The 26,284-nt window shown below is 41.2% G+C and overlaps 1 protein-coding gene across 1 annotated transcript in view; it reads left to right on the plus strand.

The window, feature by feature from the left end:
* ldlrad4b (low density lipoprotein receptor class A domain containing 4b) overlaps positions 1–26,284 on the plus strand; it is a 261,157-nt gene that overhangs the window by 129,572 nt on the left and 105,301 nt on the right. Inside the window, exon 3 of the mRNA XM_042224164.1 lies at positions 6,046–6,186. Coding sequence (XP_042080098.1) covers positions 6,046–6,186 — 141 coding nt within the window. The remainder of the gene's footprint in view (positions 1–6,045; positions 6,187–26,284) is intronic.

The raw sequence follows: 26,284 nt of genomic DNA on the forward strand, positions 1-26,284 counted from the left end.
GCTACAATATTGGCATAAAAGTAGGCTGACCCATCGGGACAGAAGACAGCCATTTAACCGATGATTGACCCGACACCATATAAACAGACTAACACGACTTGTTCAGCTTTCTTTCCCGTTATGTTACTTTTTCTATAACATGCACATGACACTGACCAGTGGCAGCTTAAGATGTTCTTGTGCGTAGAATATAAAAGTACTATATTGACTACTTTGACCCAAAATCTTTCGAAGGTGTTTGCTTGGGTTGAGATATAGTGACTCCGAATAACCCCTTTGAACAGCCTTTGGACTGGACAGCCTCTCATTGAAAGGCTGTCCAGTTAGACTCCACTTCAATACAGATAGAAAATGTTTCATCATAGAATAAATATGACAACTCCAAACCCCGTTTTTTAATCGTTTGCGATGGGCCTTGAATCTAAGCGAACAAACAAATTAAAACCATGTCAGCTAAATGTCCCCCGATATAACAGAGCCACCAGATCCTGTCACTGTAAGGGTCAAGGGTTAAGGTTTGTCTTTTCATTCGTCACAAGTCTGCATCTGTGAACGCTACGTTAACAGTAGGGGTTAAATTCTTCAAGAATTCAGCTAGTTTCATAAGATGGCAGTTCATTCAATACATTAAGATCACGAGAATACCCACAATCCTTTTGGGCAACTGAATGTAAAATTGTGTTTCTTTGTTTTAAAAAAACAAAACTAAAACTCCATCAAGCACCTTTGATTTGGGAATATACAGAATATAAGCACGAAATGTTGCCTTCAGTTATTTAATTTAGTGTCCTACGAGTCCTCCAACATGGAAGTGTAATTATTCCTGTCAGCTGATTGCGCGCTTTAGTGGAGAGTATTCCCAGGCAAAGTTTTAATGAAATAAAAGCAAACCAAACCACTCTAGACCTGCTCACTTTGCCCAGCTCTGTCTGTGGTTCACATTACATGTTAGTGTTCACTAACATGTTCACAGTACGTGTCACAGGTTTTGTGTTTCATAAGTGATGTTTGTTGCAAGCAGGAACATTTTTTGAAATTTCTCTCTAAATGATCCATCTGAGGAAAAACAACTTTTGTCTGTCTGAGTTCAAAAACATATCCATGGAGATGACATGCAGGTGAACACGCCTCCACATCTCAATTACTATTTGCTAAAGTTTGTGTGAGTTTTAATTACAGTAATAATGATGTTGGCTGTGGTGAACCAGAGACCATTTTTACCAGTGAAACTGTGCATCTTTACTTCAAAATGAGCCGTGTTTGTTCACTCGATATTCAGGAGCCCCGGTGAATGATCAAGTATTAGAGTAAATACACGGTACAGCTAATGGGTTGCTGTTCGGGCTACAGTATAATTGGTAATTCAGGCACAGTTCACACACTTAATTATTAAACGGTGCTAAGTCTGACTAGTGTGCACTTGCTCTGTCTAATGTAGAAAAATGAAATGTGAAAAATTCACATAGTGTTTCTCCCTGAAATGATGATGCAGTTACTTTGAATAATCCACAAACTGGGTTCTGGTCTTTATACAGAAGAGGAAACAGTGTCAATTGTTGATTTTCTGGATGATGTTGAATAAGAAAAGGGATAAAAACACTTACAAGTGTTTTTCTGCAGAAAACGAAAAGAAGAATTTCAATAACTTCCAAACGTCTCTGTAGAAGATATTTCAGAATTTCTGCTAGCAGCCTGGTCTTTACTCTTACGTAGGTATTTACTTGTTGCAACTATATCCATCACGGACCATGGACCATGACGGTGATAAGACTGATTGCATGGCTCTATTCTAGGAGCTCTTGGCACTCCCATGTACATGAAAATCCCAAGGCAGACAAGGCTCTAACGGCATAAAGCAGAACAGGCATCAGCAACAATTTAACACTGATTCCAGCATGAAAGTAACAGCTGGGTTGGAGGTGTGTTGTAAAGCAGCTTGTATATTTACAGCGACTGTAGACAAGTTAAAGCAACTTAGGCCTTAGTTACACAGGCCTAAAGACCAGCCAGCACCCTGCCCCCACCAATCTACATTCACTAGGGAAACATTTGTATTCCTCAACCTGTTGGCAAGTGCAGGCTGGCTGTCACTGAGTAAAACCAGTTTCAAAGACTGTACTGGCCCATTTTTGTCGCTATCAGGTTGTCACAGTTGCATGTAGTTTGTGTGGAAGATGCTCTCTTGTCTGCAAATTTTAATTAGCCATTGAAAAAAGTGTGATGCAAACCAGAAATAGACAAAGTTACCTTTCAAAGTAAAACTTCTTTATTACTGCTGAAATGAACCCATTTCAAAAGGTGCAGCTTTTATTTTGAACGTTCAGAGTTTATGGCTTGCGTTGCACTCTTCAGTTTTACTACCGTAAAGTGATTAATTGTTCAGTATCTACAATTAAGTCTGTGAAGGACATCAGCTGTGCCCTGCTGAGCTTATCGTTGAGTTTCATTTTATAGTTAGCCACATGGCAAGTGATTGACTTGAGTAGTTATGGACAAGTTTTATTGTGGTACCTTTTCTTGAAAACGCTTAAAAGAAACTAAATTTTGCCCTTGGTTTTACCTTTTGGGGTGAATTGGTCATCATCATTCAATTTTAGTTTTGTTTTTATTATTAATGTTTTTTTGTGGGGAAAACAAAAAAGAAGAATCTGCTTTTGTAGTTGACCTTGTGAAAAGATGCGAGAATTAAAAACTCTGTATCATGTGTAAAAGCACAAGATATTGCCCGAAGCATTTTGCATATCTCTCTTTGTAGTTCAGAGATGTTACATTTTTTAATCCAAAAACTGTTCCAATTTGTCAGAAGCCTAGTGCCTACTAGCACTTGCAATGTAACTTGACCGGTGACACAGAGATTCTGGTGTTTTATTAGTATCAAGTAGAGAGGGGTTTCTTTTATTTAACTTCACACTGCCAGTAGCATACCTTAAGGACATTTATTAGACTTCAAACAGCCAACCTGTACTGGAAACAAATGCCTTCTTTCCTTTATAAGGTACAGTTCCCAAAAGGAGGTCGTGTCTTGAAGAACAAGGCGAGCTCCACAAATTTTACACCACCAAAGTCTGCTTACCAGTACTGGGGAATACAACTGCATATGTGATTTAAGTTTTATGCAGCCTTTGATGCCTGTAGTGTGAAGTCTGATAAATGTGATGTCACTTGAATAAAAAACAGGTGGGTCAGAGAAAATAAAATCTTGAGGTGTGGAGACAGAGAAAGTGATCTCTGCAGCCCCTCGTCTTTGCTGCAGGCTAGCAGCTCCAGGCTGTATCAGCTAATAACAGCATAACCAAGAGGACTGGATAGAGCACTCAGAGAATTGCTTGCCTAGTGCATAAGCCAAAAAAGTTTTCTACTTTCTAACTTTGCTTTCTTGATGATCAGAACAGGTGCTAATTAGTAAGTAAGTAAAACTTTGTGGATTGATGATTCATAACATAGTGAAGACCCGCCTTGTTGGCGTTATATATGTCACACCAGGGAAAAAAGTGCCCAGAGAATCCTGCGTGACCAAAATTATAACAACTTACTGATGAGTCTTTTGAAGTGGTTGCTTGGACAAGGCCCTCAAACATTTGGTAGCCTATTCCACTCTTCAAAGTGACTTTGGCGCATCAGAACAATGATAAATCTGCAATAAGATGAGTCAGTCTGCCCCTGGTCTGCTATCAGTTTGTGAGTGAATGGGGTTGATTTGGTGATTACATCCAATCTGTTTGTGATAATAAAAATAAATATTTACTGTGATAAACTGACAAAAATCACAAGTCTGTAGTCTGGTGCAAATCTACTGCTTACATTCAGAGTCCAGCCTGAACCTCAAAGATGTGAAACAGAAATTCCTCAACAAATAGTTACGCAGTAATTAATTACTTTAACCGCATTACATTTTTCTGTCATGCAGTAACTTAAGTAAGTTAATACATAACAGCTGCAATTATGTTGTTATTTGTGTTACAAACACCAGATTTCAGTAAGTGTGCCGGGATGAAGGAAATGGTGGAGCATTCTACAGCGTTTGAGGAGTGAGCGTATGGACATGTGTGTGAGGGCAAAGTGCAAGCTGGGTTTAAGACAGAAACAACGGTATTATATTGATGGTGCACCTTGTGCTGTCGGCAAGCATCTGCACAGATGGCATGTTAACACAAAGCTAGCCAAGAACCCAGCGTAATGCTAAAGCTGAGTGTATGCAGACCCCAGTTCAGCTGCCAGAGCCTGAACTTCAGCAGTTAACAAAAGCAGTGATAAGCAGTCAAGCTTGTAGCCTCTGTTTCTACCTGTTTGTGTTTCTACGGTTGACTCATTATGGCGATTTCAAGTCTCTTTTGGCTAGTTTTCAGGTGTTGTGTTGTCAGTTTTGTGTTCATACATTAGAACTAAAAGAAAGATTTTGTGTGTGTGTGTGTGTGTGTGTGTGTGTTGTCATTACGATAGGGATTTTTCATTGTTGTTGGTTAGGCATTTGTGACCTGAGGTTAGCCTGATAGTTATGTGACAAGCTATTTCAGATCATTTTACGGATTGAAGCACATTAACATGTAACTGCATGTAACAAGTAGTGTTAAGTAATGAACTGCATTACTTTTAGGAGAAGAAACGAGTAATCTGTAACACATTACTTTTTTTGTTACCATCCCAAAAACTGGGATCTTCTATTTAAAGCATCATTTTTACAGGTGGTGGTCATGATGGATTGTGGGTAGTCTACGCACCAGATGTTGATAACCCATAGTGCAAGGAACTAAAAAGAAAAGACTGCATCTACACTAAGAGCTGTTGTCACAGTGCTGGCATAGAGTGCATAGAGTTTTTTCTTCCTTAGAGTAAAAAGTAGCGACAATTTAAGGAAATTTTTACTATATTTTTTTTCTTGATTTTTTTAAAATACTCGTTTCCATTCAGCATAAATGCATTTTTCCTCCACGTATAATCGAAAAACATATCAATCATAATGTGTCACAGGAAAAACCATCACAGTCTGTACGAGTGCACATCAACACTGTCATTCATGTCTCGCTGTTCTTGCAGTCGGTGAAGTTCTGGCGAACTCGGTGTGAGTGCAGCTCTCACGTATCGGCTTCACTAAAAACACGCACATAACACTCTGAGCCACACTAACATGGCCTTACTTTGTGGTGCATCAAACACTTTGTTGTTATTATTCTTATTTGTTACGATTAAAGCTCTACATGATTACACACACACACACACACATATATATACTTTCCCATTTACAGTTTGGAGGGTTTTTATGTTTTTTTCAAACCAGATAGCGCTAATCAGGCGTATTAATATTTAGAGGGAGAGAAGCATTTTGGTAATAGCCGTGACGGGACCACATTACGGTTCAGGGCTGCGGCACATCAAAGGGCCGTTTGAAAGAGCTGTTTATTTATTTGTTGTTTTGAACGGGAGACCACTTTTTTGTCTGACCTTGTTTCTGTGTGAACTCAGCACATTAACTCTGCTTTGTATTTGAGCTTACAGGTAAAAAAAAAAACCTCATTCCACGCGACCTTGCACATTCTGAAGCGTAGATAACGGGGAGGATTTCACATAACAGTCCAGCATTTGAACATTTTGTTGTCTGTGCGGTTTATCAATGCTTTTACACATTTTAGAGCTCGCCTGAATGCACTACTACTGCAGTGACACTGGTGTATGTGTGTGGGCGGACTTTTTTTTTTTCAACTTGTGTTTTTCTCTCTCTTTCCCTCTTTTGTAACATGTATTTTTACCAAAAGGCATTTTTTATATATATATTTTAATTTTCCACTATGGTTTGATTGTGATTGTTTCTAAATGTTTTATTTTTTTTAAATTATAGATCTTTCCAGAGCAGAGAAGAAGCAGACTAATTCTTTAAAAGATGATTATGACTCTGGGATCTTGAATGAATAGAACACTTTGTTCTGATAGGAAACAAAATGTGGTATTAACATCAGGCTTTGCCTCATTTCAATGTACAGCTTCAGACAACTAAATGTTTGTTATTCTTGCTAAGAAATGTAACTTGTCTTTTATTCCCTCACCGTACAGAGTGCAAATTCCACTGCACCAATGGGAATTGCTTGCGTCTGGGCTCGCTGATCTGCAACCAGCTGAATAACTGTGGGGACAACAGCGATGAGGAGAACTGCCCTGTGGTCACCCAACACCCTCCGCCGGGCATCTTCAACTGTGAGTGTTGCAGGATGCTGTTACACATCTGTGTCTCTATCTGTCTACCTCAAACCATCAAACCACACCAACGCATCCTCTCTCTGCTTTGCCTCACTTCTGATTTTGCCCCACCGGGGACAAGGGTTTGGGGTTTTGAGCTTTTCTCATGGGTGTTGCAAACTTTCTGACTTCTGCCCCCGGCACTTCACATTCAAAGTTTTTAAATGGTGCAATAGTTAACTTCACACTTACTTTTATCATTCATCAAAGTACTTTTGGCATGTTGTTGTTTTACATTGATCCATCACTTCAGTGTAATCCTAATGAAGCCGTATAACCTGAAAACCCATGTTTCCTTTGCTACATATCTGAAGCGGTATATTAGTTTCTTCTGTGGACCAAACTACCTGTCCGGTGCAATAGCATGTGTTCGGTCAATAGCAAACCGAGATGGGTTAAGACTCTGTGACAAATGACGAAATGACCGCTGAGCTCTATGTGTGCAATGCCCAAGCTGACACAAACTGACCTGAGACCTGCTTCCTAGTATACTTAGTCTAATTTCAGAGAAACGTGAGTTTACTCAAATGCAAAACTAATCATCTGGAAATTGTGTTGAGGGCTGAAAGCACATGAAATTAATGGCAGGGTAACTGTCACTGCTTGAGAACTTGATTTCAGTTGCATGTTGTATTGTTTTGTGACGTCATCCTTGCTTATCAGTATAAGGGAACAAAGTGTACAGGCATTATACCAAATCTATATACCGCACCCTCTCATCCCTACCGCCAGCACCAGCCACCTGCTTCTAGCTCCTGCTGAGCACCACTGTCCAGGGAACAAGATGAGAGTGTTCCCTTGACTCGTCACAATCAATGAAAACACAGAAGGGGAGTGAGAGAGAGAGAGATGTTGAGAGGGGGAGATGGAAAGAGAGGTGCAGAGAGAGGGAGAGAGAGACAGACAGAGAGAGAGAGAGAGGGTGAAGGACACCACTGGGCTTCAATGGCTGTCTGCCAGGCCACTTTGATGTGCTGCGGCGTTCTCTTTCAACAACTTTTAGGAGGAGAGGGAAAACTTTTTACAGCAGCACTTTCATCCTTGGCTCCATGAGAGAGAGAGAGTGTGTGTGTGTGTGTGCGTGTGTGTGTGTGTGTGCGCGCGCGCGCACACGTCTGGCAGGTTTCTTACCTTCCTCTCCATCTCTTTCTCTCATCTCACCCACCCTCATTCACTCCCCCGCCCTCTACCTTCCTCCCTCAAATGTGTTTCACCTCTCCAACCCCTCCAACCTTGTTGTTTTTTGAATCTATCTCACTTTTTTTTTCTGCTGCTGTCTATCTAAATTTCTGCAGCTCTACAAGGCACAGCAAATGAACATTTTTTATATTTATTTAAATTTTAGGGTGATTTAAATGGGTGGGGGTGGGGGGATAATTTCCAATGGATAGAATCCTCCTGAGCTGGGTGCTTAAAATATTTAGCTATCTAGAGCGGATGTTAATGTAAGAGTCTGCAGCTTGCATTACGGGAAAGCTGCTCAATGAGTGTAATTTTCTGAGCTGGTGCACATTTTCTGTTGATGCCACAGAGACACAAGAAGGGCAGAGAGATGGTTGCAGGGAAAAGAAGGTGAGAGAAAGGAGAAAAACGGAATAGGACGATTACAAAAAAATAAGAAAAAGAGTGCAGGCAGTCTCAGGGGGAGACAAGAGACAAAGAGGGGCTTGAAGTGAGATGGAAGACCAGACAGAGACACAGCCATGGATGGAAAGAGAGGGGGATTAAGAGGAGGAAAGGAGGAAGGGAGAGGGACATAGAAAACGTTTCTGTGTTAATGGAGTTTGCCATCTTGTTGCAGCCGCTGGCTGTTGTCGTGGCGGTGGCAGACAGATGGATCATGAATACTGTCTAGACACACTGCAGCCTGATGCCTGCATCTCACTCCCTGCACCTCCTCTGCTCTCCTCTCCTCTCCTCTCTAGGTTCCTCACATCTGCTGCCAGCTGCAGTTTAGCACAACAGTGAGAAACAAGAAACCAAGTGTTGTTTTAGACATAGGTAATTTACATTTAAATCAGATCTAATAAAAATGGCATTAAAGAGCATCCAAAGTTTGCTTAGTACCTGTGCTTTTGTGGCAGCCAATTTGATTCATTAAAGTGTGTCTTATAATGCCCCAGAGCTTGCTTCCCTAGATTTAATGCATTTGTTAATAATGTTTTTAATTATGCTCGTGCATCTCCTGTACAGGCTGCTAAAGCTACTGTGAAGAGGAGTAAAGTCAACAGAAGGACAGTTAGCATCGTCTACAATGTTTTTTCATTGAAAAAAGTTCCTTTTAAAGTGAGACAGTGTAGCCTTTAAAAATAATGTCATTCTTTCAAAGGGACCTCAAAGCTCAGTTTAGTGCGTTCAAAATACTAAGGCATTTTGTTGGTACGGGCTCAGTGTGGCCAGTAGCTTATAGTGGCTGATGTTAGCTCAGGGGTGGGCAATCTCAGTCCACAAGGGCCGGTGTCCCTGCAGGCTTTAGATCTCTCCTTGGGTCAACACACCTGAATCACATGATTAGTTCGTTACCAGGCCTCTGGAGAACTTCAGGACATGTTGAGGAGCTAATTTAGCCATTTAAATCAGCTGTGTTGGTTCGAGGACACATCTAAAACCTGCAGGGACACCGGCCCTCATGAACTGAGATTGCCCACCCCTGTTTTAGCTAGTGTTAATAAAGTCATAGTCATTGAAGACTTCTGTCTCTATGCTAGTTATACAAGAGAGCAAACTACACTGACAAAATAACAAAGCAACAGTCAGACAGCTCGTGTAAGAAATGATTATTATTATTACAGCAGTAGAGTATACGTAAGGGTTGCTAGGCTCTGAGCTCACTTCTCAAAATAGTGTTCCATACAGAAATTAGAGCGTGATGACTAAAGAGTATGCTGGGATGGTGGAGGGGTTGAAACAGTAGTTTAAAGGAAGTGAGAGCAAGTTATTCAGCTTATCGCCACAACTAAATTTGGAGGGTGTGTTAGGGTATATGATGTGAGGAATGTGAGGCATGTTGGTGTGTATGACACACTGTATCTTGAGTTCCCTGCCTGAATTAGTGTCTAGGCTTTGCTTCGTACTGCTTCCTCTCTTTACCTCTTAGCTATAATAGCTGAATTATAGTTAAATTCACATTAGACTAATTACTGATTCAAATGTGGCCAATGTAGGTCCGGTTCTCACTGTTTGGATTGATCAGCTTCATGCATGTGAAGGATTATCATTACCGAGTAGTTTTCAGTTCAGTCCACAGCTTCTAAGCCCAAATGCAGTGCGTCAGGTGAGAGACATGCTCGTCATTAGTTCTTGCTGTTCGCTGGGTTGTGTACCGCAACTTCATTCTACAATGTGAGACAATATCGAGTTCTACTCTGCCTTTGAAAGAGAAGCTATCTGGACTGTAGTCCATGCAAGAGGTATTTTGGCTACGCAATAACAGGTTTTACTCACCACATGGACCACTTACAACATTTGGCTTCCTGCAACTTAGTCCACCTTAGTGGCCAACTTAGTGGCACCTTGACGCCCTTTTGACACCCTGGAAGAGACCAAGTAAACGGAAACGTAACAATGTTACAATGAACAATCTTGATCATGGGCCAACTGTAAATCAGGCATGGCTTTAGATTTCTACTGCTCCACTATCAGAAATGTTTAATCACACCTCATATATGCATATAGGATTCTTGTTAACATGATAACCGTAGGATTTTGTTATAATGTAACTTCCAAGTGCATTAGAAATATGAATTACTGGAAGATTAAAGGCAAAAACCGAGTTGCCTGATGTGTATGCACAGCATGTCAGTCATCTGTCTCAGACTACGTGAGCATTGATGGAGATTGTGGAATACTCTGACAGCACTCCAACATCAATCCAGGCACGAAATGTGGGAATATTTTATGTAAGACTGCTGTTCATGTAACCTGCAGGCATCTGTAAAATGTAAATATCTAAGAAGCACCTTACAGCCAGTATGAACACACTCAAATGCACCTGCATTCACAGTTTTGTTTTTTTTTGTTACCACAGAGCCAGGATGTATTCCTAAGTGGGTGCTTTTGTTAATATATTTGCATTGATAGATATGTTTATGCATGTGTCATCATCTTAGGTATCTATAGTTATTAGTCATATGCAGTCTGGAAATGCTCTTGGGGACCCATGTGGATATTGACAGATGATTGATTTTGCTGTGGGCGGAGCCAAGAAGCTGTAGTACACAGAAATTTTGCAGCATTCCAATGAAGATTTCCCTGCAGCTCTGAGCACATCGTAAGAACATTTTCTGTAAATCTGCAAAGTACTCCTCCAGTAATTTCAGGACATTATTAGGAGTTGTTCATATTGTGATAAGCAGTAGGCACTCCCTATTTTATTATAAAACCACTCCTAAAAAGGACAGTGCAACATGTCAGGCTTAAAAAAGCTTATAGCAAATAGGATAAAAATATGAGGAAGGCACACGCAGGTTCTTTGTGTCCAGTGAACTACATTTGATGCAGATGCAGATGATGTCCGCTTGGTGTTAGAATGCCAGAGTAGTAGCACGTACACTATTAAAGTAGCATTATTACTCTAAATAGCAGGAAAAATCCTTGTGGAGGCCCAAGTGACCTTTGAAAAGTAATGGCTGTGTAAAGCACCATATAGCCCATGAGGAACCTTAAGAGAGCTTGTGTGTTTTTAAGACTGGGTGAGCGTTGCTTGCTGCCGTTTCACTTCAGCCAGGCTTGTCTTGGCTTTCTCACCTTGTTAGGCCCTGCTGAAGTATGAGGAGGGGACAGGGAAGGAGACCAGAGGATGGTTCAGATCGATGGTCAACTCTAGCTTAGCCATTGATCCCATTCCAGTGTGAACGGCACTTCAATAGCATCTAGCAAGCCTTCAGGCTGGCTGATTGATTCCGTTTGTCGAGAATCATAACTGAGGAGGCTCATTATTGACTACTCCTCCATCCCAGACAGTCTGAGTGCCTTACACAGTGCTGTTGTCCACCACTGATAGCTTCAATACCTTTTTTTTTTTTGTGATACACCATTTCTGAGAAGGAGTCTCAATAAAAAAATGAAGGTCACTGCTGTGCTAAAGGTAAAGTGCTTAAGCTTATAGTGGGCCGTATATGCTTTCTTATTCACTTTATTTGAGACTCTGTTAGGATTTTTGTTCATCTGTGTGTGAATCCAGTCTATTAACACTTACTTATTTATGCAGTAAGTGTGGGAAGGTGTTTGATGTTGTCTGGCTTGTATTTTTATGTCCATTTTTTTTAGAAAGATTGAAAAGCACTTCAACTTCAGCGGTAACAGGAACGATTGTCTTTGTGATAAAGGAAAACATGATCTTCAGAACACATGCTCACTCAAAGCAGTTTACCGTTCTCTTTTTTCATTAGAGATTTACTCAGGATACCGCTTGGTGAGGAATGAACCGTGGCTAAGGATTTGGTGGCCACTCATTGCTAATGTTGAAATTTTTTCCATACTGCAAATGTCTGACATTTACATTACATTATACATTTGTGAAACTGCAATGCTCCAGTAGGCTGTCTTTCATATTTAGTTTTCTAACACCCAAAACCACTACATGAAACAGTTTTGTTATTACTATCATAACTACTACTTCAAAGCTACAAAGATTTCAGTTAACTTTCGCATCACTAAATTCACAGTAAACATAATTATCCAGTTTAGTTGTGTTTTTCTTTCCATTAACTACTGATGGAAACATCTGCTGTAGCTGCTAACAGAACCCACATGTTCACCAGTCATTCGCCACGTTTGTTTGTTTGTTTGCCAGTTATCGCGGGCTATAAATATAACTATAACGCTAATTGCGAAGCAGAGACAGAACAGCTGAGCTGTGTTGTCTGGGCACACACAGTAGGTGCCAAGACTTTGTTTCTGTACCATTTAGATCAAATCAAGGTTAGGCACCAGTCACAGTGGTATACAGACCTGTCGGCAACCAACTGGCAACTATGTCTCTACAGGAAAATGTGTATTCCATGACTGGTTGCGAGTGGTTGCTTGGGTTCTCTATGAAATTGATTGCCAGAGCCCCATTCACACTAGGCCGAAAGACCAGTCAGTGACCTCTCTGGTAACCACCAGTTGCTAAGCAAAAGTGTCTATTCCGTGAATGGTTGCCAGCGGATGCTGCTGGTTGCTAGTGTGGAATTGGTTGCAAAGTGATATACAGTGTTGCCTTCTACCTTCTAGTGATTGCTTTTATCACTACCTGGTTGTCATGGTTTCCAGTTACATGGAAGACAACAAACAAGACAATCAAGCAAATGAACAAGTGGCAGTGAAACTGTAAAAAATGCGATGTATACCAGAGAGATTTTACTTGATCAGTTATATTTTTAAATATTAACATTTGGGGGTTGGGTTTTTCCCGTTTTTTCCCAATAAGCAGAAGTTAGCAACAAAATAAAAGATTATAGCTTCCCCCCCCCCCCCTAAAATCAATAAGGCAGGGTTGGTCCCGTCTAAGGTGGTGGTAACTCTTGTCCATTGTCATCCAGTAACTATTTTTACAAATTAAAACGTGACACTCAGATTAGTGTGGAGCAATTTCACCAAATCTGAACTATTCAAAATCCTCATCACTGCTGGAGTTTCTCTTCAGGGCTTTTTAATGTGTAGCTTTGTGATATGGCTACCTGATAAGATTAGCTAGTTTTATGTTTTTCAATAGCAGGAATGATATCATCCTTTGTACAGATGACATGTCCAGACGTCCATGTTAATTTGATGTTTTAAGCCTTGAGTGGTTTAGGCCATATTCTCTGTGACTGAAGCTGAAAGTGTTTAGCAAACCCCATTATTTGATCTGTCCCAGTGGCCATTCCCATCCCAGTGTTGGTGATCCTAGACGCGTATTATCTTGATTTCTTCTACCGCCCAGCCTGCTCTTACAAGCATCTCTAAAGCATTTTTCATCCGTCTTCTTTGCTTCTTTTTTTTTCTCACCCGAGGCTCTCCAACGGTCTCTGCGTCTATTTCCTCCCTGCTTTTCATCACTTAGCCTAATCTCATGGTTGAACAGGCCTCCGGTCAGCTGTCTTCTTTCCCTTTTACGCTCTCGTTTCTATCTTCTCCCTCCCTGCTATCCTATTCCTTATTACCCCATCCCCTCTGCTTCCTTCGTTTGCAATCGCATGTTCCTTTTTACCCACTTTTGACCCTAAAGCCCATGTTAGGTGACTTGCTGTGTAATTATTGTGTCAACATTGGCAGAGTCTCTCTCTGTGCAGCTGTTTTCAATGCCAGGACTTGCTCTCCACTGCGACTCAGAGGTCAATTAGGCAGCAAGTGAATGTAGCTGCGGGATGCCGCTAATTGAATGGGGCCGTTGGGTTTAAAGCATTGATTGTGGAGGGATGGTTTGTGAGCTGATCATTGCTGTGGTGACCTCCAGACCACAGACATACCTCAGAAACGTATGTGTGTGTGTGTGTGTTTGAGTCTAAATTCAGATTGCTATATAAGTGGTCTTAACCTGTCTCCAGTGTCTCCGTTCTACAGGGATGACTTGTTTTGTATTGCCTCTACTAGCACTGCGTTAGACCAGAGTTATATATAGGACAGTAATTCAGTATGAATTAAGAACACACAGTCAATACAAAACAGTGCAATAATGGACAGTTAAAGACGCATGGGTCACAAGCCTTAGTGTCAGTCCCAAGCATGGACAAACGGGAGGGTTGTGTCTGGAAGGGCAAAATCGAAAACATGCGGCTCCATCCACCCTAAGTGAGTAAAAGTTTATTTGTAGCTTGGCAAGTTCTGCTGCAGGGAAAAAGCGTCGTCAAAAATAACACCTAAATTTCTGATGCTACGCTTCTGCGAGAGATCTAGATCACTCAGTTGCTGTTTAATGTGGGACACTGCACTGTCCAGTGCAATAATCAAAGTTTCAGTTTTATCTGGGTTTAATCGTAGGTAGTTGTTATTCAACCATTGGTTAATGTTTGTTCAGCAAACTCTTTTTAAACCAAGCTTAAAAGAGCAGTGTAACTGAATATCGTTGGCAAAAAGATGATAAAACACATCACTAAACTGCTGTATTATGTGGCCTAAAGAAGGAATATTTATTAAAAACAAAATAAATCCCAACATGGAGCCTTGAGGGACTCCACATAGTTGCTCTGCAGATTCAGACATAATCTGGTTTAAGGACACACTAAAACCGCACATCCCAGCAAGATCCCTCAGCCTGTTTAACATTATAGTATGATTAACTGTGTCAAAAGCTAAGGAGAGGTATTTTAAGACCAAGACTGTGTATTCTCAAGTGTTTCAGTGGAATGCATTTTGCAAAAACCAGATTGGAAACAGTCAAAGTTGTTGTGTTTTTCCAAGCAGGCGGTAAGGTGGGCAGAAACTGCCTGCTCACTTACGTCTTGACATAAAAGGGAGTTTGGAAATTGCTCTATAATTTTGATATAATGTCAGGTCCAAGTTGGGGTGTTTTGAGCTTTGGTTCCACAGTGGCATGTTTAAAAAAGCTGGGGAACATCCCAGTCTGAAGAAAAACATTAAAAGGTTTACAACCTATAGGGCGACAGTCAAAGACTTTTGATAAAAACTTTGGTGGGCATGAAGACGGCTTCATTTTATGTTATTTACCAGGGCCACCATATCATCAAATTTCACAAGTGTAAAGGTAGACCAGGAGTAAGAATTAGATGCCTCACTAGCAGAATAAGCTAGCTTTGGGGAGTTTTTGACATTGATTTCTCTAATCTTATTGACAAGAAGCCCTTTAGAGTGCACATTTATAGGTACTGTAGCTAGAGACAACTGGTGGTTACCAGCACTGATTTTGTCAAAAAAGACCTTGGGATTTCTCTTGTTCTTTGATATGAATCTAGAAAAATATTCTGATCTGGTATTTTTACTGGTTCATTTAGGTAGAGCATTAGATCTTGAAGTTAGAGCCTGGGTGCTTCAAGTTTTCTTCCATAGTCCTTCAGCTTTGCAACACATTCTCCTTAAGTTTAAAGTAGACTCATACCTTCTGTGTGATAGAACTTGATAGGTGCCACTTGATCCAAAATGGATAAGCATTCTCTGTTACAGCACTGGACAAGAGTGTTTACATGACTTCTATTAGAACGCAGAGAAATGTCAAACATGACAGCGGACCTTTCAGCAGTAGTCTCAGTTATTATGCATCGATGAGTTTTTGATTTCAGGATTGTTTGATTAGAGCTAAAGTTGAGGTCAGAAAAGACACACTTATGGTCACTCAAATGCACATCCTCCACAACCTCGGTTCCTCTCGTGTGATGCTCGATAATGTTGATGGCCACAGAAAACCAAGGTATGGTTTTTCAGATGAGTTGGTCCAAAAACATGTACTTTTGAACAAAGTTAAAATAATCAGATATAGATAAGAGTTCAGCTGCTATGTTTGATGAGAAATCATCAATATGAATATTAAAATCCCCAAGAATTAGAACTTTCTCCAACTTAATAATATAAGATAAAAAGTCGGATAGGAGCAGCTAGCAGAGCACAGTTATGTAGGTGAATAAACTCGCCAACCCTCTGCCATGTTTCCTTGAGAAACAAAAAAAATCTATGTTTTTTCCTGTGAAAAGCTCAACTAAGTAACTAAGTAACTAAGTAACTCAGCTAAGGAACAAAGACTGGTTGGTGATGGAGCGAATGTTCAGAAGAGCAATCCGACAGTGTAGGTTTCGCATCAGGTGGCCACAGTGGGACTGACAGCAGACCTTGTCCGTTCACGAGATTTCCAACTGTGCCGCGTTACCAACCACTGGTTTGGCAATGCAAGACCCAGGGCCATAGTGGTAAGGCTGCAATCGACAGAATCCAGAGGATTACACGAGAAGAACCAAGGCTACAGTGGCTGTGAGGGTGTATTTCCAACCACAACCTGGGGAGTAACCGGCAGTCAAAACGGTGAAGCCTCCCGTCCAATCGGTGGATCTCCAACCTGGAGGCTCGTCTAATCTGTACCTGGATGCCAGACTCTTTTCCTTGATTTCTTTTTAGGATTTCCTCAGGTACGTTCCGTGACTACTAAAAAATATTCAGGTGAGGAAGTGAAGCACACAAATGGTGGCAGAAAAGTTTTCTTATAACTGTTGCAATCATTGAAAAGGTGTTCCATAGACCCTTAGATGTATACACAGCAGAAGTGAGTTGCTTGGGCTGATATTATACCAGAAAATGCATAAAATACAAGAATAAATCACAGACAGGTAGCTGCCAACCTTAGCACAAGCCCCATCTTTTGCACTGTCTGTGGCAACAGCAACCAAAAAACTTTTATTCGGAATAGTGTTATAGTGTTACCATTTGCTAGTGCTGATTTTTAATCTTAATTTATATGAAGAAAGTAAAGCAAGTGTGAGTTATGTTTTGAATTTGAATTTCCTGTTTGTTTTTTTTAAATACAGACAAAATTAGGGTTAAAATACCAGACGGATACCACTAAGAGAAGTACTATTTTAAGGATATCCATTGCTGGTCAAAGCATTTGTGAAATAAATGTAATCTAATTAGCAAAAAGGCTTCAAATGCAATCTGTTATTTTTCCTTCAGATCAGAAGTAGCTAAATATAATATTAATCATGTGATGTTCTCAGCTCACACGGAGGGTATGTCACTAGGCCCTGCAGTCCGTTTTGGAATTCTTTTCATTATGCGGTGTGAGCGAGCGGTCCACTCTCAAGGCTCCACAGGAGCGCCCCCTCTCAGTGACCGGCGTTCCTTTGATTGTGTTGCAGGATCCCCGAGGCAGCGGATGGTTTTGCACTGAAACATCTCACATGCGTTACTAATGAAGACAGCAAACGTTTGTCATTCTCTGTGATCAATGCTTTACTGATCAGTCTGACGTGTGTTTAGAGCTTTAGAGTGGTGACAGCTGACAGCTGATGGCTTTCAGTAGCAAATGCATTGTTGTTAATTCGCCACAGATCTCAACATAACATCTGCTAGTGTATATAACAGCAGGGGGCCTGCTGTGCTGCCAGGAGATGTTTCTGTGACACGTTTAAGATTGGCTGACTGACCTGATTTTGACCTACATGCATAAAATATTTTATTTATTTATTTATTTTTTTTGAACTGCTACCACACCAACCATACCACCTCCCTTTATATTTTTGTACTTACAAGCCGACACATTCTGTTCTATGTTTATTGGCAAATGTTGTGTTACAGATCATGTTGACTCTTTGAGCCACATAAAGATGTCTTTTTTTTTTTTTTACCTCTCCTGCACCCTTTAATGATGAGTTTAGGTACCTCCGTATGTATCAATAAAAATGTGATTTGATGACCATCAGAACAGTTTCCGGGGTTTTTTGAGGGTAGCTGCAAAGGCAGAGAGCACCCTCACCAACTTCCACCCAGTCATTTGGTTTCATAAGCAGTCCTGAAATATGACAGAAAGCACTCAGTTCAGAAAACAACTTCAAGGGTAGGTAAGCTTCCAAGGGGTAAAGAGTTAATGTATTACAGAGGTGTTTTCAGGATTGTTTTAAAAATCCTGTGAGAAGATTTGTCATTGAGGACAATGAGAAATCGATAAATATTGCAGCCAATGAAGTATACGAGGCGATTCTGGCTCAAGAGTTGGGAGTTCGCCTTATAATCGGAAGGTTGCTGGTTCGAGCCCCGGCTTGGACAGTCTCGGTCGTTGTGTCCTTGGGCAAGACACTTCACCCGTTGCCTAGTGGTGGTGGTCAGAGGGCCCGGTGGCGCCAGTGTCCGGCAGCCTTGCCTCTGTCAGTGCGCCCCAGGGTGGCTGCAATGTAGCTTGCCATCACCAGTGTGTGAATGTGTGTGTGAATGGGTGGATGACTGGATGTGTAAAGCGCTTTGGGGTCCTTAGGGACTAGTAAAGCCATATACTACCATATACTAGCTGCAGTGGAGGACAAGGTTGAACCGAAAGTAGCTAAAACAAATGCAGTCTTGTCTTTTCAAAGTAAATGTCTTCCCACAATATCTGGGAAGTAAGAAATTTCAGTGCACATTAAAGAACATTATTTGCTTACTTTCTTACATATTTACTGAGGAGAAAAAGTGTTTTCCTGTTGCAGTTTCCTCCTGTAGTTGCATCAATATGACACCACAGTTTTGGGGAAACTTTTGTGAAATGTCAGGATGCGTGCAGCGGCACCCAAGGCCGCCTATTCAGTCACGCACCTGTTGTATTGCAAGTGCGATTACACATGATGGCAGACAATCAGCCGCTGAGGCACAGAGCTGCGATCGCATCCAGATGAACCAATGATTAATTAGGTCTGCATGTCATTAGCACGAATGCGCTGGAGGACCATATGTGTCATCTTCAGTTTTACTATGCCGTTCCTAAAAGGGATCTATTGAATGGACATGTGCGTGTGAGACGCAGAGAGAGGAAAGAACGAGAGATGGGAGGGACTTCCAGCTCATTAAGATTCAGATTAGCGAAGCCATCCACTTGTTGTCCTCGGGCCCTCTGTGGAGCGGCCTGCTCTTCTGTGTGGTTCAAGGATTTACTCAGAGCAGACACAACATGAGAAACACTTGGGAAAGCACTGGATAAACACATTCATCAGGACCTCCCTCTTCCTTTCTTTTATCTTTCTTGCATTTACTTTCTGTAGCTGCTGCTTTCATCTGTGTTTTTGCTGTCTCTCTTTGTCTCTCGCCCTCCTTTCCTAAGCCCAGCGGCAGTCTTTGTAGCTTGTTTAATGTTTTTTTTTCCTACCCCCGGCCGTACTCAGGTTAGACACGAGTGGCGCCTGGCTCTAAGTCCGCCGGCCCAGGCGGCGGCGACAGCAGCTGCAGATCCTTAGAACCTCGGCTGCCGCCGCCCCCTCACCACACCATCACTTAACAGCGACAGCTCCGAACTCCTTCCTTCCATATGGTCACCTCCAAAGCTGAACCGCCTTTCGAGTCAGAGAGGGGGCTGAAGTGATTGTTCAGTCCTTTTTGGATATTCATGAGGCTTTAACATAGGAGATGTGCTTGATTTATTTTACTTTGAGAGACCGGTCAGTGTTGGAGGGTGGTGGAGTGCCGAGTAAATTGAGTGCACTTCAAAATATCTCCAAAATGCCAATGAAGGAAAAAAAAATAGGCTTATGTTGCATGAATGTCATTCATTGTTGAGGCTGTTGGAAGGTGGTGAGACCGTTCCATCAGTTTTAAGTTGTTTTCTGAATAAAAAAAATTGCATTAAAGGGTAACTTTCTTATCGTGGAGAGTGCTGGGAAGCTTATGAAAACAGTTGTGTATTGTCCTCTCAAGGGAGCTTTGTGAAGTCTGATCAAGTGGGGTCAGACTGTGGTAAAAACTTGGAATATGGAGTTCAAATGATGTGGGTGTTTAAATGGCAAAGACAGCCAGTGCTGCTAAGCTGCATTGTGGATATTAGAGAATATAGGGATTTTAGAGACAAAAAATAGGGACATCTTAGCCTTTTCTACTTCATTTTTCTTTTTTGATCAATTTTGTTTTAAATATTTTAATTGCAGGAATCCTCTTTAGAGCTTAGATCTAAACTTTTCATTTTCTAACCAGATTAACTTTCTTTCTTTTTCCATTAATTCATAATTAATGTATTATTAATGCACCGGTCCTCATAATGTCATGCCATTTTTAGGGCTTTGAATGCAAATATGAATAATGACCAGCAAACAATGAGCCGTGTGTCATTTTTCATGTCACGAACTCCAGAAATCATCAACAGATTGGTGCCGGGTGGTGGCAGGGGGTTGTTTTTATGTTGTTTTTCTTCATCCCCATGACTCACGCAGTGTTGCTTTTTGATCCGATGACATCTCCAGCCGCTGCCGCCACACTGGAGCCTTGCCCTTCCCCTTCCTTTATTTCTTTTATCTACAGCTGTGGATTGTCGGAAAACGTCTTTAATCGATTAACGAAAGTATAAAGAGTTCTGAGATTTAAACAGAAAAAAAAAGGTGAAGCTCTAAGTGTTACCCAGAGGTGCAAATGACAGATGAACGTGGCACTCTTAAAACTCTTTCAGAACTTCTCACTCCTCTTTCTCCTGCAGGCTTGTCAGAGTGCAGATTGTCTTCCAAGTTTGGGAATTCAAATATTCTTTTTCAGATATTGGAAGAAAGAGGAGTCTCCAGTGATGGCTGCTGCTGCGGCACTGTGTACCTGTTATGTGGGTCTGCTTCAATGAGAAAACACTCTTCTCCGGTGTTTTCCTTTTGGCATAGTTTACATTCCAGCGCAGATGTAGGATGGAGGTTTTGTCTCCAGCTACCACTGTAAGAAACCAAAACGTGTTGCAATGTTTCTGTTCGGCCCGGCCCCTCCTGAGTCGTTAGTATGCATAACAGGCACACTCCGGTGAACAGGTCGAGGTTGGAGGTCAAGGGTGAGTGGAGCTAATGCTTTCATGCTCTTGATTCAGCTCCTCTCGGGTGTAATACCCGCCTGTCAATTTGTTTGAGCTGCGGATTTACATAATGAATTTATATTAGCCACTGTTCTCCACACACTCCCTCCTTCACTCCCGTCTCTCTCTCTCTCTTCAACTCCTCTCTCAGTGTTGCAATTACTCCCTTTGCTCTACCCTTCCCTCTCTCTCTCTCTTTACTTCCCCTTGTTCTCCCCCTCCTCCTTCTCTCCACTCCCCTCATCCTCCTCTCATCAAGTTTACCAAGTGCCCAGAGAGCAGAGTGTTTAAATGCAAACGAGCCTCATTTCCAAACTGACGCCACAGCCCAAGTATGCCTCGCACACAACAGCTTCAAGCCCCGCTGAGAGGTTTCGACAAGAGATGGATGGATGGAGATGATGGAAACAGAGTGAGAGAAAGCGTGATGGAAATGGAGAGAGGAGTGGGGATTCTTGGAAGTGCCGCGTGTTTAAAATAGGACGCAGAGCGGGAGTGCGGCGGAGCTCGTAGGTGTCAGGCGCTATTGACAGTCCCGCCAGAGAAGAGGTGATGAACGAGCCACTGTCTTATTAGTCAGAACATTCCATTCACCGCACAATGAGGTATTTTTAATTTCTGCTCCGGCACTGCTGCCAAGTTCAACACTATCGTAGTATTTCGTGTTTATGCACTTTCATCATAATAACCTCAAAAAAGCATTGTCAACGCTCTTATTGGTTTAACCTACAGTGGGGTGAAAAAGTGGTGGTGTGTTTGCCTCCTTCCTGATTTTTGTACGTTTGTCACACTAAAATGTTTCAGATCACACAAATTCAAACATTAGAGAAAGATGACAAAATTAAACACAAAATGCAGTTTTTAAATGAAGGTGTTTATTATTAAGGGGAAAAAATCCAAACCTACATGGTCCATGTAGGAAAAAGATTCCCCCCCCCCCCCCCCCCCATTTATAATTAACGGTGGTGCCCTGATTACTGCCACACCTGTTCTCAATCAAGAAATTACTTAAATACGACCTGCCTGACAAAGTGAAGTAGATCAAAAGGTCCTTCCTCCGATCCAAGGAAATTCAGGAACAAATGAGAACACAAGTAATTGAGATCTCTCAGTCTGGAAAAGGTTATAAAGCCATTTCTAAAGCTGTGGGATTCCACAGTCTCCACACTGTTATCCAGAAATGGCGAAAACATCGACTAGTGGTGAACCTTAACATAAGTGGCTGGTCAACCAAAATTACCCCAAGAGCACAGCAACGACTCATCCAAGAGGTCATGTTGATGATCCCCAAGGCTTTTGAGAAAATACTCTGATGAGACAAAAGTTTAATTTTTTGGAAGGTGTGTGTCCCATTACATCTGGTGCAAAACTAACACAGCATTTCAGAAAAGGAGCATCATACCAACAGTAAAACAGGGTGGTGGTAGTGTGATGATGTGGGACTTTTTTGCTGCTTCAGGATGTGGTAGACTTGCTGTGCTAAATGGAACCATGAATTCTGCCATCTACCAAAACATCCTGAAGGAGAATGTCCGGCCATCGGCCACTTGGGTTCTGCAGCCTAGACAATGATCCAAAACACACAATCAAGTCCACCTCTGAATGGCTTAAGAAAAACAAAATGAAGACTTTGGAGTGGCCTGGTCAAAGTCCTGACATTAATCCAATTGAGATGCTGTGGCATGACCTTAAAAAGGTGGTTCATGCTCCAAAACCCTCCATTGTGGTTGAATTACAACAATTCTGGAAAGATGAGTGGACCAGAATTCCTCCACAGCCTTTTAAAAAACTCACCGCCAGGTATCAGAAACACTTTTGATTGCAGTTGTTGCTGCTACGGGTGGCCCAACCAGTTATTCGGTTTAGAAAGCAATTATTTGGGGGGAATTTTCCTCCCTTAATAATAAACACCTTATTATATTTGTCTAATATTTACATTTGTTTGATGATCTGAAAACATTTAAGTCTGACAAGCAATATATCAGGAAGGAAGCAAGCCAAACCACATGTTCCTGAGCAGAGTTCTGTTTTGCATTTTGACTATGTTTTGGATTTTGTACAGAAAATACAGACTGCCCAGGAAGTCTGTTTACTATCTGCAGCAGTGTTTTACATTAAGAGGCAACCTCCAGGTCTGAGAAAAATGAAGCCACCATCAAAGTGCCAAAAACAATTGCAGTTCCTCTAATGGCCACATGAGGCTCACTCCAAAAGCGAGTCAGTCCTCATAGACTGGAATGTTAACATATTCAGGTTTATAACATTAAAAAGCATGTTTGGGTGCTTTTGAATGCTCAGTGGCTGAGCAGACCTGAGAGCAGAGGTCCAGGATCAAGTCCACCCAAGGCCTTTCCTGCAAATCTTCCCCCTCTCTCTGTCCAATTTCCTTGTCACAATTTCACTAACCAGGAAAGGCAAAAAATGCCAAAACCAAAAGTCTTCCAAAAGCATGTTCACAGGATGGTTAGAAAAAAGTTCTCCCTTTCATAATGTCTATAGGGGTATGGGGTGGCTTCTTTGATTGATAGTGTGTGCTAAAACAGGAAGTTATAGCTTGTAGGTATCTGCTAGGCTTCACCTTTGATAGTCCCTCTAACTGCACTGAACTACCCTCAAAGCACTTTTTACTGCAGTCACACACACATTCATACAAGCGCTTTTTCTGTGCCTAAGCACCTTGTTTAACAGTTGCACACATACTCACACTCAGGGTTTAGTATCTTACCCAACGATGCTTCGACCTGCAGACTGGAGGAGCGGGGAAGCGAATCACTGACGTTCCAGTTGGTAGATGGCTCGCTTTTTGAAATTTTGAAAACTGCTCATAAATGTTACATCTGAGCTTATTAGCTTTATAGCTGTAAAGAGCAATAGGCACATTTGTTTAATGTTGTCAAATTATTGTGAGTGAATTAAAAGTAGGTGGCAGTGTCATTTACATGTTTAATGAATATTCATCATCTGGTTACATTTTAGAATGGGAAATATAATAATTTGGGCCCAGCTCTGCTCTCTGTTGACAGATTTACCTTTTTTCTTTCTTAAGTTTCTTAAACTGTTGTTTCCCTTACATTTCTTTTGAAGCAGTAATATTCTATAAACTGTAGAGTTTTCCCCTTTCTTTAAGCTGTAGTGGACGGTACATCAGCAAGCTGTGATGTAAAGAACAACCTGAACGTGGTATGCCTGTTTCTGCCCCTTTTATCCTGGGTAGATGGGCTCCGAAGAAAGTGCTAAAAAGAGCTGAGACGACTGTCTGAGAATCAATTTAGTAGCCATTCTGGTGCTGTCGGCTATTTAATCAGGATTAAATTGTGAAATATAGATGTTCCACATTATCTGTTCACTTATAATAAAATTCATATTTGTTAGCCTATGAGCTTGGGTTCAAAGGTTATTCTTGACCCTGGAAACTGTAATTATGAAAACTGTCTCACTACCACTTTCATTTAGGAGATGGTGTGATATGATGAGAAGCAGCAAAGCAGCTACTTTTAACAGATAATGTGATTTTTAATTAAATGTGTGTTAAGGTTGATTTAACTTATTGAGAATTAGTGAGGATTATTAATGGAGCTTAAGAAATGGGAAAGTTTTGAATCGAATGAGTTGAAAGGTGATTGAATTAGAGTTTTTTATTTGCAGATAGATTTACACAGATTTGAATTAAGATGCACATTATTTATCATAAAAACATTTTGAAACAAAATTGTTTAAATCATGGATATTTTCTGTTTCATTTATTTTTCTTTTTTTTGACATTTTTGTTTCAGATAATAATAATATTGTATTTTATTGACAGCTGTAATAGTTGCACAGAACATACAGGGAGTGCAGAATTATTAGGCAAGTTGTATTTTTGAGGAATAATTTTATTATTGAACAACAACCATGTTCTCAATGAACCCAAAAAAACTCATTAATATCAAAGCTGAATGTTTTTGGAAGTTGTTTTTAGTTTGTTTTTAGTTTTAGCTATTTTAGGGGGATATCTGTGTGTGCAGGTGACTATTACTGTGCATAATTATTAGGCAACTTAACAAAAAACAAATATATACCCATTTCAATTATTTATTTTTACCAGTGAAACCAATATAACATCTCCACATTCACAAATATACATTTCTGACATTCAAAAACAAAACAAAAACAAATCAGCGACCAATATAGCCACCTTTCTTTGCAAGGACACTCAAAAGCCTGCCATCCATGGATTCTGTCAGTGTTTTGATCTGTTCACCATCAACATTGCGTGCAGCAGCAACCACAGCCTCCCAGACACTGTTCAGAGAGGTGTACTGTTTTCCCTCCTTGTAAAGCTCACATTTGATGATGGACCACAGGTTCTCAATGGGGTTCAGATCAGGTGAACAAGGTGGCCATGTCATTAGTTTTTCTTCTTTTATACCCTTTCTTGCCAGCCACGCTGTGGAGTACTTGGACGCGTGTGATGGAGCATTGTCCTGCATGAAAATCATGCTTTTCTTGAAGGATGCAGACTTCTTCCTGCACCACTGCTTGAAGAAGGTGTCTTCCAGAAACTGGCAGTAGGACTGGGAGTTGAGCTTGACTCCATCCTCAACCCGAAAAGGCCCCACAAGCTCATCTTTGATGATACCAGCCCAAACCAGTACTCCACCTCCACCTTGCTGGTGTCTGAGTCGGACTGGAGCTCTCTGCCCTTTACCAATCCAGCCACGGGCCCATCCATCTGGCCCATCAAGACTCACTCTCATTTCATCAGTCCATAAAACCTTAGAAAAACCAGTCTTGAGATATTTCTTGGCCCAGTCTTGACGTTTCAGCTTGTGTGTCTTGTTCAGTGGTGGTCGTCTTTCAGCCTTTCTTACTTTGGCCATGTCTCTGAGTATTGCACACCTTGTGCTTTTGGGCACTCCAGTGATGTTGCAGCTCTGAAATATGGCCAAACTGGTGGCAAGTGGCATCTTGGCAGCTGCACGCTTGACTTTTCTCAGTTCATGGGCAGTTATTTTGCGCCTTGGTTTTTCCACACGCTTCTTGCGACCCTGTTGACTATTTTGAATGAAACGCTTGATTGTTCGATGATCACGCTTCAGAAGCTTTGCAATTTTGAGACTGCTGCATCCCTCTGCAAGATATCTCACTATTTTTGACTTTTCTGAGCCTGTCAAGTCCTTCTTTTGACCCATTTTGCCAAAGGAAAGGACGTTGCCTAATAATTATGCACACCTGATATAGGGTGTTGATGTCATTAGACCACACCCCTTCTCATTACAGAGATGCACATCACCTAATATGCTTAATTGGCAGTAGGCTTTCGAGCCTATACAGCTTGGAGTAAGACAACATGCATGAAGAGGATGATGTGGACAAAATACTCATTTGCCTAATAATTCTGCACTCCCTGTAAAGAAAGAGGAGATGTTTCACTGTGATGGGCTATTATGTCAGGTAATGCTTCTAATGGGAAACAATTGCTCAGGAATTGTTGAGTCTAGACCGAGAGACAAAAAGACAAGTAGTGAGTGAGAAGTGTTTATCTGTGATAATCAATTAATTAGCTCTAAGATGATACTCAGAAGCAAGGATGATCTATTTTGTTTAATGATCAGTAGCTCGTCTGCTGAGAAGATAGTTTCGAGCCATGCTAGCAGCTCAGTGAAGCTT

The sequence above is a fragment of the Haplochromis burtoni genome, unplaced genomic scaffold (assembly GCF_018398535.1).
Source record: "Haplochromis burtoni strain Fernald_Lab_line unplaced genomic scaffold, NCSU_Asbu1 Contig_130, whole genome shotgun sequence".
Classification (NCBI taxonomy): domain Eukaryota; kingdom Metazoa; phylum Chordata; class Actinopteri; order Cichliformes; family Cichlidae; genus Haplochromis; species Haplochromis burtoni.